The sequence below is a fragment of the Phoca vitulina genome, unplaced genomic scaffold (genome assembly GCF_004348235.1).
Source record: "Phoca vitulina isolate PV1807 unplaced genomic scaffold, GSC_HSeal_1.0 scaffold19, whole genome shotgun sequence".
NCBI classification, from domain to species: Eukaryota; Metazoa; Chordata; class Mammalia; order Carnivora; family Phocidae; genus Phoca; species Phoca vitulina.
The window spans coordinates 26,939,341-26,951,427 of record NW_022589722.1 but is presented as its reverse complement, the minus strand read 5'-3'; the positions used below and the strand labels follow the sequence as shown (position 1 = coordinate 26,951,427).

General features: G+C 36.8%; 1 protein-coding gene across 1 annotated transcript in view; it reads left to right on the top strand.

Moving 5' to 3' along the window:
• Positions 1-11,588, top strand: part of ST13 (ST13 Hsp70 interacting protein) — a 29,300-nt gene extending 17,712 nt beyond the window's left edge. The window contains exons 6-12 of the mRNA XM_032416205.1: positions 2,767-2,851; positions 2,989-3,099; positions 5,906-6,008; positions 7,250-7,366; positions 9,252-9,300; positions 10,021-10,154; positions 10,717-11,588. Of these exons, the coding sequence (XP_032272096.1) occupies positions 2,767-2,851; positions 2,989-3,099; positions 5,906-6,008; positions 7,250-7,366; positions 9,252-9,300; positions 10,021-10,154; positions 10,717-10,845 (728 nt within the window). The 3' untranslated portion in view covers positions 10,846-11,588. The remainder of the gene's footprint in view (positions 1-2,766; positions 2,852-2,988; positions 3,100-5,905; positions 6,009-7,249; positions 7,367-9,251; positions 9,301-10,020; positions 10,155-10,716) is intronic.
• Positions 11,589-12,087: the final 499 nt, after the last annotated feature.

Below are 12,087 nucleotides of genomic sequence, written 5' to 3'. Positions count from 1 at the left end.
AGCCAAAACATGAGTTGATGTGCTAGAGATATACTTAAGAAAATGCCTGAAAGGAAAAATAGGGGAGCAGGGAGAGCCAGAGGAGTCTGGAAGTCATTTAGACAGTCATGTAGGTCTTTACCCCCTGTATAGGAGAAGTCGTCAACTATTGGTGTGTTTCTAAAAAGTCACAGCAAGCTGAGTTGCCCGCTAGAGGATTTAACATGTCTCACGATAATGGACCGGTCTTGGTATCCTTGCTGTACTTAGTAAGTGGGAGCAGCTTATGAAGTGTAGCCTTGAGCACAGAACATGGGGTTCCCAGTCAGTTAGGTTCTACCCCAGGAGATCTAGGGTGCATTTTCATGATCCTACAGAGGGAATGCAAGAAATTGAGTCCAGGTGGCTAACAGTCATGGCCTGGATTAGGGCAAAGGTTCCCAGACTTTTCTCTGTTTATAGTGCTCTTACTGTCTTGATTTTTTTTTTTTAACAGAACTTTTAAGCCAAAAGAAAGGCATAAGGGTTTCATTGATAATGTAGTTAGGTCCAAACAATTTAGTAAGTGTGTTGTAACAAGTAAGTGATTGGAAAATAATACACACAATTGAAAGAATATATTTAATCTTATTCTTAAATAACCATATTTATTTTCTAGTAAGATGTGTATATATGTTGGGCACTAAACAACTTCTCAAATCTTGGCGTCATATTGGACACTGCCGCCCTCATTTCCTGTTCCACAATCTGTTTTTCTGCAGTTCTTTATTTTTTTTTTTTTATCATAACAACCGGTAGAAACAGTTTTTCAAAGATACCATCAAAAGGAATGTAGTGGTGCAGTGTTGAAGCTGTGAACTCTATCAAGTGAGTAGTTCATGCAGTGCTAACAAACTGTCCTTGGGGGGGAAACGTCAGGACTGGGGTGAGGAGTGGCTAGGTTCTTTTTTTTTTAATATAGATTGATTTATTTGGGGGGGCGCACGAGGGAGAGGGGGAGAAAGAATCTCAAGCAGACTCCCCGCTGAGCGTGGAGCTCAACCATGGGGCTCGACCTTATGACCCTGAGATCATGACCTGACCCGAAATCAAGAGTCGGATGCTTAACCGACTGAGCCACCCAGGCGCCCCAGGAGTGGTTAGATTCTAGGTATATTTTGAAAGTAGAGCTAAAAGGATTTAGGTTTTAGATTGGGGAGTTGAGAATGACTCCAAGATTTGGGCGTTGAGGTAGATCAGGAGTTAGCCAAATTACAGCTTCCTGTTTTTGTATAAATGTAATGGAACATAGTTACACCCATTTGTTCGTGTGTTGTCTGTGGCTTCCCCACTACAGTAGTAGAGTTGAATGGTTACGATTGGTATGGTCTGCAAAGCCTAAAATAATTCTTATGTGGCCCTTTCCAGAAAAGTTTACTGACCTCTAAACTAGATTGAATGGAAGAGCCATTTATTTGGTAATATAAGGATGAGAAATAGATTTTAGAGATGGGATTGGAATTAAGAGTTCAGTTTTGAACATGGTAGGTGTGAACTGCTTATTAGACATCCAAGTGCAATAATTTGTAACATCTGTAGTAGTACTTAATAAGACTCAACGTTCTTCTGCATTGTTTTATGAGTTCTGTTAAGGTCCTTTACAGATTTATAGCCGGGTAAATGTATTTTCCAAAGTGAACTGTGACATTTACTTTAAAATTCTGTTTGTCTTGTTGTCCTTCCCCCTCCCTCACCGTGTTTCCTGTGTCCAGGAATTAGATTTCATGCAAAGAACTATTCTTTTTTTTTTTTTTTAAGATTTTATTTATTTATTTTGACAGAGACACAGAGAGAGAAGGGAACACAAGCAGGGGGAGTGGGAGAGGGAGAAGCAGGCTCCCCGCTGAGCAGGGAGCCCGATGCGGGGCTCGATCCCAGGACCCTGGGATCATGACCTGAGCTGAAGGCAGATGCTTAATGACTGAGCCACCCAGGCGCCCCTTTGCAAAGAACTATTCTAATTGTATAGTATGCTTAATTTGTTCAGTGACTTCACTGAAGGCACTAATACACAAAGAAGCTAACTGTGAGAATAGAATACAATGAATGAATTTAAAATGGGGGTTATGGGCTTCTTACGAATTCTAGTTTTCTTGAATCTTAACCATTCCTGTGAATTCAAATAATAATTTTTTTAATCAACCCTGTAAATTTAGTATGAGTATTTTTTCCTTTATAAGTTTAATTTTATCCTTTTAACTTAATGGATAAAAGAGAATTAATGGACTAAAATTGATTATCCTTTACCTTATCCTTTTTTTTTTCTTAACTAAAAAAATCATGAGTTCTAAGAATGTGGTATTCTACTGTTAGGGAATTATGTATCCAAAAATTGTTGCTATTTTGAGTGATTTATCGTATAGGTGTGGTAAGACTTGCTTTGAAGAGCCGTTTTTGTTTTTTGTTTTTTTTAAGATTTATTTATTTAGGGAGTGAGTGGGGGGAGGGGCTGAGGGAGAGGAAGAGAGAGAATCTCAAATAGACTCCGAGCTAAGTGTGGAGCCTGGCGGAGGGCTCGATCTCACAACCCTGAGATCATGACCTGAGCCGAAATCAAGAGTCAGATGCTTAACCGACTGAGCCAACCAGGCATCCCTGAAGAGCCGTTTTTGTATATTAATTTAGAAATTAGTCTTTTTTTTATTGGACTAAAAGAAGAATGTGGAAGATTAATAGGATAAAGGATCAACAATTTTTGTTAATATTTTTTATTTTTTATTCTTTATTTCTCAACTTGTTTTACTTCAGGTGAACTACAGAAAGCCATTGACTTGTTCACAGATGCCATCAAACTGAATCCTCGCTTGGCCATTCTGTATGCCAAGAGAGCCAGGTGAGAACTGTAAACAAAAAAGAATCCCCTAGTGAAGAATTTCTGCTCATTTATTTAAATAGAATTGCTTCTGTGGTGATCCCAAAGGTGTTACTGTTTGAAATGAATACTTTTTAATATCACACTTATTTTTTTAGTGTCTTCATCAAATTGCAGAAGCCAAATGCTGCCATTCGAGACTGTGACAGAGCTATTGAAATAAATCCTGATTCAGCTCAGCCTTATAAGTGGCGAGGGAAAGCACACAGGTAAACAACAGAATTTCATTATTTTCAGAACTTCTGAATTTTAAATCTGATGTTTTAATATGCTTTGAAAAAAATGAAATTGCTTAAGGATTTAATTTCAAAGTAATATGTGCTTAATATGAAGAATTGAGAGAGTATAAGGAACAAATAAGAAAATACAAATAAGAAAATAAAAATTCTTTTTATTCCTTCAAAGAAAACCACTATTTAACAGCTTTTGACCACATATAGCCAAATTTAAGGTAAGGATCAAAATTATTTCTAAAAAGAGCATAACCTTACAAATTTTCTCTTAGTTTTAGATTTTTTTTGTGTGTAACCTAACATTAAACTAGTGTAGTACAGAAGAAGGAATTCTTTATTTTCAAACTACTTGAGTTGCTGCTAAGTCACCTGAAAAATCAGAAAAAGGAGACAATAAAGAGGTGAATATATCTTAGGTTAGTCATCATTCCTGGAAGTGAAACTTAATGTTACAAGTGGGTGTTGGTAACTTGAGGATGAGCTGTCCAATGACACTCACATGTTACATGGATTGGAAAGGTGCTATACTCCAAGTACGGGTGGAAATGAAGATGGATATGCTTGGGATAACTGTATTAGGTCACTCAAAAAAAGGAGCTTTAGTGATTATGAAGTCACAAGTCAAAGATAGAGGTGAAAGATTAGCATAAGATATAGTAATGCTCTGGGGGTCATAAAGCTCATGAGCATTGATGTGTGACCCCAGTAGTCTTTGAGCATTTCTTTTGTTGTTGTTGTTTTTTTAATTAATTAATTAGCCTTCTGGTAAAAGATAGCATGAGCTCATCTTGTGTTTTGATTGTCCCAGACTCAGAATTAACCATTTCTCAAAGAAACCAGGGTTCATTTTTGTGAGCATTATATTTACAGAAACTAAAGTTTGACCACTAAGTGTGTTTGTTGCCTGTGGAATATCATTACTTCTGTCATTTCAATGAACAGAGTTAGAAAAGACATTTTTTATTTTTTTTAAAGATTTTATTGAGAGAGAAAGTGAGCAAGCATGAGCAGGGGCTGTAGGGCAGAGGGAGAGGGAGAAGCAGACTCCCCGCTGAGTGGGGAGCCTGACATAGGGCTCCATCTTAGGACCCTAGGATCATGACCTGAGCCAAAGGCAGAGCTTAACTGACTGAGCCACCCAGGTGCCTCAGAAAAAAACATTTTTTAAATAATTATTTTAAGGGGAAAAGTTACGGAATCTTGAGCTTATACTGATATTTTCAAAAAATTCAATATTAACATTTTCCCTTTTGTTTTGCATTTTTAACACTATTCTCCTAGACTCAAAATCTTTATGCATATTTTTTTTTTTAAAAGATTTTATTTACAATTTATTTGACAGAGAGAGAGACAGCGAGAGAGGGAAACAAGCAGGGGGAGTGGGAGAGGTAGAAGCAGGCTTCCCGCTGAGCAGGGAGCCCGACGCGGGGCTCGATCCCAGGACCCTGCGATCACGACCCGAGCCGAAGGCAGATGCTTAACCAACTGAGCCACCCAGGCACCCTATCCATAATATATTTACTTGTGTTACTCTGTGATAACATAAAATTGTTCTACAATCCTATCACAATAATATTCTAAGTAAAGTTGAATGTTTTCATGTTTGTTGCAGCTTTTATCCTTAGAATATATCCCACTTAAGATACACAGTCAAAATACTGTTTTAAAAGTTAATGTGACTTTTGGGGTGCCTGGGTGGCTCAGTCAGTTAAACGTCCCAAGTCTTTATTTCTTTTTCTTTTTCTTTTTTTTTAAGATTTTTCTTTATTTGTCAGAGAGAGAGAACAGGCTAGGAGAAGCGGCAGGCAGAGGGAGAAGCAGACTCCCCCCTGAGCAGGGAGCCCGATGTGGGGCTCAGTCCCAGGACCCTGGGATCATGACCCGAGCTGAAGGCAGACACTCAACTGACTGAGCCACGCAGGCGTTCCAAGCGTTCCCGAGTCTTGATTTCGGCTCAGTCATGATTTCACAGTCATGGGATTGAGCCCTGTGGAGTCTGCTTGGGATTCTCTCTCTCTCTCGCCCTCTGCCCTTCCCCCTGCTCTCCCACGTGCACTCTCTCTCAATAAATAGGTAAGTCTATATATGTATGTATATGTATAGGTTACCTTTTTTTCTATATGCTGTGTGCTCAGTGTGGTAAACAGCGTTTTTTGTCCTTTTTTTCCTGTTTGTATTCAAGTTTAGGGATTGCTTTATTTCTGTCTTTTCTGGTTTAATTTTCTTCTTTACGTATGTAGAACATTTGCATGTTTAAAGAGTCAAAACTGAGTTGACACGTATACCCAGAGAAGTCTAATTTCCATTGCTATCCCCTCTACTCCATTCTTATCTTCTTCCACCAACCTTTAGTTTCTGATTTATCGTTTCTCTTCTTTCAATAAAATGTGCACACATGTATTGTTTTCTCTTCCACCTTCTAGCATGCTAAGTGTACATTATGTTAATCCTGTTTTTAAGGAGTTGAAATTGTTGAATGAGCTTGAAAATTGTAGTTCTACATAATTTTTAAAAATTTTATATTTTGAATTAAAAAAGTAATTTTTTAAAGTTTTTAAACAGTTTTTAGAAAACAGCTTTATAGTTGCCAAGGAGGAAATTAAACTCCCATGTTTTTATAGAGTAGAACATACTAATTCAATTGGTTCATGAAAATTTATAGTTCAGATATTTAACTTTAAACCTCTTCTGTAACACTCCCTTTTTTTAATAAGGAAGAAAGACACCACCACATTAGTGGATATGTATAAAAGGCCCCTAAAATGAATTTAATCTGTTTCAGACTTCTGGGCCATTGGGAAGAAGCAGCACATGATCTTGCCCTTGCTTGTAAACTGGATTACGATGAAGATGCTAGCGCAATGCTGAAAGAAGTTCAACCGAGGGTATGTTCAAGTAGGGAGAGGGAATGTCATCACTGTGATGCTCTGTGGCTCTAGTACTTAGCCCCTGACAGTAATTTACCTGGAAAACAGATACAAAGAAAGAAACGTTTGGATATTTCCATCTGTAATTACTGATGTTGGTGTTCAACTCAGGAAATGTCAATAGTTTGTCATGCCTTTATTTGTCATGCTGCATTACAGCAAGCTCTGTTACTTTGTTGTTTGCAAGCCTACAGTAGAGTTATAACCAGAAAGTTAGAAATGGAAAAGGGGGCATCAAGTTCACAGCAAGGAAAGAAATAGAAAATCTATAAAATGTGACCCGAGGTTGTGTGTGGTCTGTCCTTGTTTATCGTAGGTATATGCAGCCACTGTATAAAGCATGAGGGCCTTGTGGAAGTTAGCAAGTTTCATCCTTTTAAAAATTATAATACTGACTCCAAAAGCCAGAATATTTTTTAAGGTAATTGTTAAAATAATTTTAATGCATTATTTACATGGTAAATTCCTCAGCTTTGTGGGATGTTGCATTACCAAGAATTTATTCCCAAAGGTTATAAGGAAATTTTATTGAATTTAACTTATCTATAGTCAGAGACTTTTTGATTTTTTTCTCTCATAACAGGGCTAACTCCAAGGTTATGGTGAGAGAGTCTAGAACATGAGATTCTTAAAAAATAATGATAAACAAGCTGAAGTAACAATTGAGTATCACTCTCTTACACTTACTCTATTTTCTGAATAATAGATTCCAAATATTTGGCCCAGGCTATGTGCTAGTGTCTGGAACATATATTTTCTCTTAATGTTCATAGCATTCTATAAGACTTAAGTATTTCTCTTCCCCGCCCCCCTCATTTTATGGATGAGAAAACTTCAGTGTGGTTAGACTGGCAAATAACTGGTGTGTGCGTTCCCAATCTCTACCTTCCCTTGGCCAGTATCAGGCAAGAATTGTGCAATTTGAAAACTTGTCATCCTTGTACTAGTTACTTTTTTGAAATTTGTAACACTTCTAACTTCACTTCTCAGCCTCTTTTCTTTATTTCACAGTGGACTTGTTAAAGTGTGAGTTATGTAAGGTCTTTTTCTATAAGGTAAATCTGTCATTATTCAGAACTGTTTGTTGAATTTAACACCTCTCCACAAAGAAAAATGATTCTTTAACAAAACTGGTGATTTGGGTTGCCCTTATTCAGCTTTTAAAGAAAACATTTTTTCTGTGGCTTTTTTTCCCCTAGGCCCAGAAAATTGCTGAACATCGGAGAAAGTATGAGCGAAAACGTGAAGAGCGAGAGATCAAAGAAAGAATAGAAAGGGTTAAGAAGGCTCGGGAAGAACATGAGAGAGCCCAGAGGGTAAAGTTTCTGTAGCTAAACCATTAAAGGGAAATAAAATAGATTAGAGTTTGAGGATATCATTCTAATTCCTGGCTCTTTCTTAATGCTGGCCTCGTTCTGTAGGGTAATGATACTGCTTAAAAGAGTTTCTTTCCCGGGCGCCTGGGTGGCTCAGTTGGTTAAGAGACTGCCTTCGGCTCGGGTCATGATCCTGGAGTCCTGGGATCGAGTCCCACATCGGGCTCCCTGCTCAGCTGGGGGTCTGCTTCTCCCTCTGACCCTCTTCCCTCTCGTGTTCTCTGTGTCTCATTCTCTCTCTCTCAAATAAATAAATAAAAAATCTTTAAAAAAAAAAAAAAAGAGTTTCTTTCCCTTCATTATCTCCAATTTGTAGGGATATTTTTTTTTCTTAAATTCCTAAGCGAGCTTATATATCACCTGTTTGTGTCCTCCTAAAATTGGGAGTTTTTTTGGTCAGGTAATTAGAACTTGTCAGTATTACTTGTTTCCTTGTGGTTGCTTGCCCTGATTTGTTGTTTTATGATTCCTCTTGTTCGAATAGTGGATTCATAGCTATTTAAAATAGACTCTAGCTATTCTTTATTTTTAGTCACAAAGTCATAAAATTTAGAAAAAAGTTATTCATAATTCATCTACAATATTGTTGCTGTTCTTAAGATTTCTCGTTTTTTTCTATATTAGCTTTTTGCATTTTGATGCTATCAGTTTTCATTTAGTTATTTCCAATATTGTTGAAGTAAAAGGACATAAAGCTATATTATAATTGTATAGCATTACTTCGTAACTTTGTCATTTAATATTAAATATTAATACTTAAAATTAATAAAACTATAATTATATTGAATGAATTTAGTAAGATTTAATAAAGTTAATATTAAATGCTTTTAAAGCATCATGCTTGGTTTTTAGGATTATAGTTACTGTATTCAAAAATGATTTTTACATTTATATATCCTTGATGACTTTATAACTGGTTATGAGGGAAATTTATTTTCTTTTACTTTGTTTGCTGAATAACAAATTGGTAAACCCCGGTTGTATTTGTTAAGTTATGTAGAGAAAGTATGGAAAAGATGAACTTGGGAAACAGAAGTTATTGGCAGTCTTCGTAATCTAACCATGTGCTTTCATTTTGGAGTTCTAACATCGTTAAGAATTTATACTTTGCGGGGCACCTGGGTGGCTCGGTTGGGCAACTGCTTTCTTTTTTTTTTTTTTAAAGATTTTATTTATTTGACAGAGAGAGACAGCGAGAGAGGGAACACAAGCAGGGGGAGTGGGAGAGGGAGAAGCAGGCTTCCCGCTGAGCAGGGAGCCCGATGTGGGGCTCGATCCCAGGACCCTGGGATCATGACCTGAGCCGAAGGCAGACGCTTAACGACTGAGCCACCCAGGCGCCCCGGGCAACTGCTTTCGCCTCAGGTCATGATCCTGGAATTGAGTCCCACGTTGGGCTCCCAGCTAGGCACGGGGAGCCTGCTTCACCCTCTGACCCTCTCCCCTCTCATGCTGTTTCTCTCTCAAATAAATAAAATTAAAAAAAAAAAATTTATACTTTGCATAAGCATAGACAGACATCAGTACTGTATATTGCTTTCCATGTGTTGTTTTTTTTCCTGCCCCAAGTAGAAGTAAAACACTACTTGACATCATTACCAAAAGTAATGCTCATTGACAACCTAACTGGAAAATTTTGAAAGGGGATTTGGGGTGTGTGTCTTTTAGTTCAGTATTGCCATTTGAAACTCGTCATTCTCTTAAGTCCTCTGACTAGCTGATTTTACAATTTTTTTCATGGTTTTGCATGGGTAGGGTACGGGTGGACAGTAGACTCCCCACCAGCACCACCACTATATGATTTCTTTATTTCTTTGTATTAAAGGAGGAAGAAGCCAGACGACAATCAGGAGCTCAGTATGGCTCTTTCCCAGGTATTTTTAAAGAAAATTTAAAACTATTAGGATTGTAAATAATTGGAGAATATTCTGATTTGGGGGCTCAAATATGTCTATTATATTTAGTACTATTAGTCCCTGGAAATATCGAAAAGCCTTTAGAATGTAAACCTCTAGAAATTTTCATTCTCCTTTAAAAATTGTATGTTAGTAGAAATATAGTATATTATTTTCCTCACACTTTGAGCAATATACTTTTTTATAATAGCTAACATTTAGTGAGGTCTGAGCATTGTACTTTTCTAAGAGACTGTGAATTGATTATGATGTATTTTAAGTGTTTCTAAATTAGAACTTTAAATTGAAACAAATAATGCTAGAGAATGAGAAAATATGATGACCAAGATGATTTATTAGACTTTTTAATTTTGTAATTCCAAGAGATTGTTAGCTTTCTCTTTAAGGGTAAGCTTAGTTTTCTTTTTTTAACAGTTTTATTATTAGGAAAAAATAAATGCAGAATGTAGCAAAGTTGATTTACAGCCTTATTTTTTAGGAAAAAATTTGAAGATAAAATTATGTCCTGTTACATCCTGTTAGAATGTTTAGATTGCTTTGTGTTTAATAGCCCCCTTGTTCTTTGCATATGCACGTGTGAGTGTGTGTGTGTGATTTTCATCAGAAGGAAATAGTCTACTATCAGACTACTTGAGAATATGGTTGGTGTCTAAGCAGTTATTTCATTTATTCTTGCAGGTGGCTTTCCTGGGGGAATGCCTGGTAATTTTCCTGGAGGAATGCCTGGAATGGCAGGGGGGATGCCTGGAATGGCAGGAATGCCTGGGCTCAATGAAATTCTTAGTGATCCAGAGGTTCTCGCAGCCATGCAGGTAAGACTTGGAAGAACAAAGTTGGGCTTTGTATCACTAAGGCATTTCTTTCATTAATTCTTTGTAGAGACAAAGGTTACTCTGTTAGCTATGTTTTACTTATCTGAATTACCAAATAGCTAATGATGCAGTTAGACCATTTTTTTTTCCAGAATGAGTAGCTTAAGTTATTAAAAATTGGTTTATAGGAAATACTCTGTAATAGTTTGATTATATCCAGTTGTCCTTTTCTTTTTTTATGTTCCAAGTTTTTATTTAAATTCTAGTTAGTTAACATATAGTATAATATTAGTTTCAGGAGTAGAATTTTGTGATTCAGTTGTCCTTTTTGTCAAAATTGTGTATGCTTTTTTTCATTATCTAGTTAAAGTGACATAATTGGCATTTGACTTTGAAGTGCACGTTAGTAATATTTATACTTCAGGGACTTGTCCAGACCCCATTTAACTTGGCTGTGACAAAATCGTCAGTCTAAACAAACACCTAGGATTTCGACTCATAAACTTGTTAAACCACAGAACTCTTTCAAATACTAAAAAAAACCCACCACCTTTCTTTGCAGGATCCAGAAGTTATGGTGGCCTTCCAGGATGTGGCCCAGAACCCAGCAAATATGTCAAAATATCAGAGCAATCCAAAGGTTATGAATCTCATCAGTAAATTGTCAGCCAAATTTGGAGGTCAAGCATAATAATGCCCTTCTGACAAATAAAGCCCTTGCTGAAGGAAAAGCAACGATCACCTAATGGATGTCGCAATAATACAAACCAGTGTACCTCTGACCTTCTCATGAAGAAAGCTGGGGTGCTGTGAAGAGAATCCCTACCCCTCTGCCCCACATGCAACTGAAACATTCTATAGTGGTTTGCCATTAGGGTAGTCATTCAGATAATGTTTTCCTACTAGGAACTACAAACTTTAAACACTTTTAAACCTTAAAAATATTTAAAAACATATTAAAAGGGTGTGTTAGTCCCTACATTTTTCTTTACTAATCATTTCAGTTTTTTTCCTTTGGATTAATTGGGCAAGGAAGATACTTCAGTGTGGAAGATTTATTGCTCAGTTTGAGTGAAATAAAGGTTTATTAGTGGGAGGCAAATATAACATTTAAATAGATGAAGTTTGAGTTGGAGATATGGTTTCTGAGGCATTTTGACTTGTCTTCTTAAATGCTTTATTTTTTAAACACAATTTATTTGGATAAAACCATTGGGACCACCAGTATTGCAGTAGGACCTGGGTAGGGACCGGAAGTGCTTGGCAGGGCAGCAGCAACCTTACTCCTTTTATATAGTGTGCACCCTTGTGCAGATGCATTTAAATCTTACACTGTGGTGAAGGGATGATTTTTATAATGCTGCAGTAGAATTGGATTACTTAGCTGTGTTCTTGTCTGATATAGAAAATAAATGTTTGCATTATTTCCACATAGGGGAAATAAGGGAATACTTTTCTTTTTATATTTCTGTGTTTAGAGTGACCTTCCTGGTCAGAAAATACCCATCTCTTCGTGTGCTTTCTACTTGTTTTCACTTGCCCGCCCCCCATACTCTTTTTGGGCTAAAGATAGTCATTTTTCACTGGCTTCATCACTACTGTATCATTCACAGCATAATTGTGCAAGTATATGTCATGCTGGGTTTAATATGTAATATAGTGATTATGTAAGGTAATACCCATAACAGCTGTAGTTTCTTACTTGGCCAAGCGATTTCATATTTAAATTATAGGTTTCTACTTTGGTGAAATCTTACCATGTCAAAAGATGTTGGAAGGAGGGATTCCCTTTGGTGTTCAGTTTTCTACTTGGGAAATACTATTGCAGTTGGAGTTTATCTTACATTATTCATCTTCGTAGTTTGGAGAGTATGAGGTTTGAATTCATTGATATACATAGAGGGGAACCAAACTTCTTGATCCAACATGAATT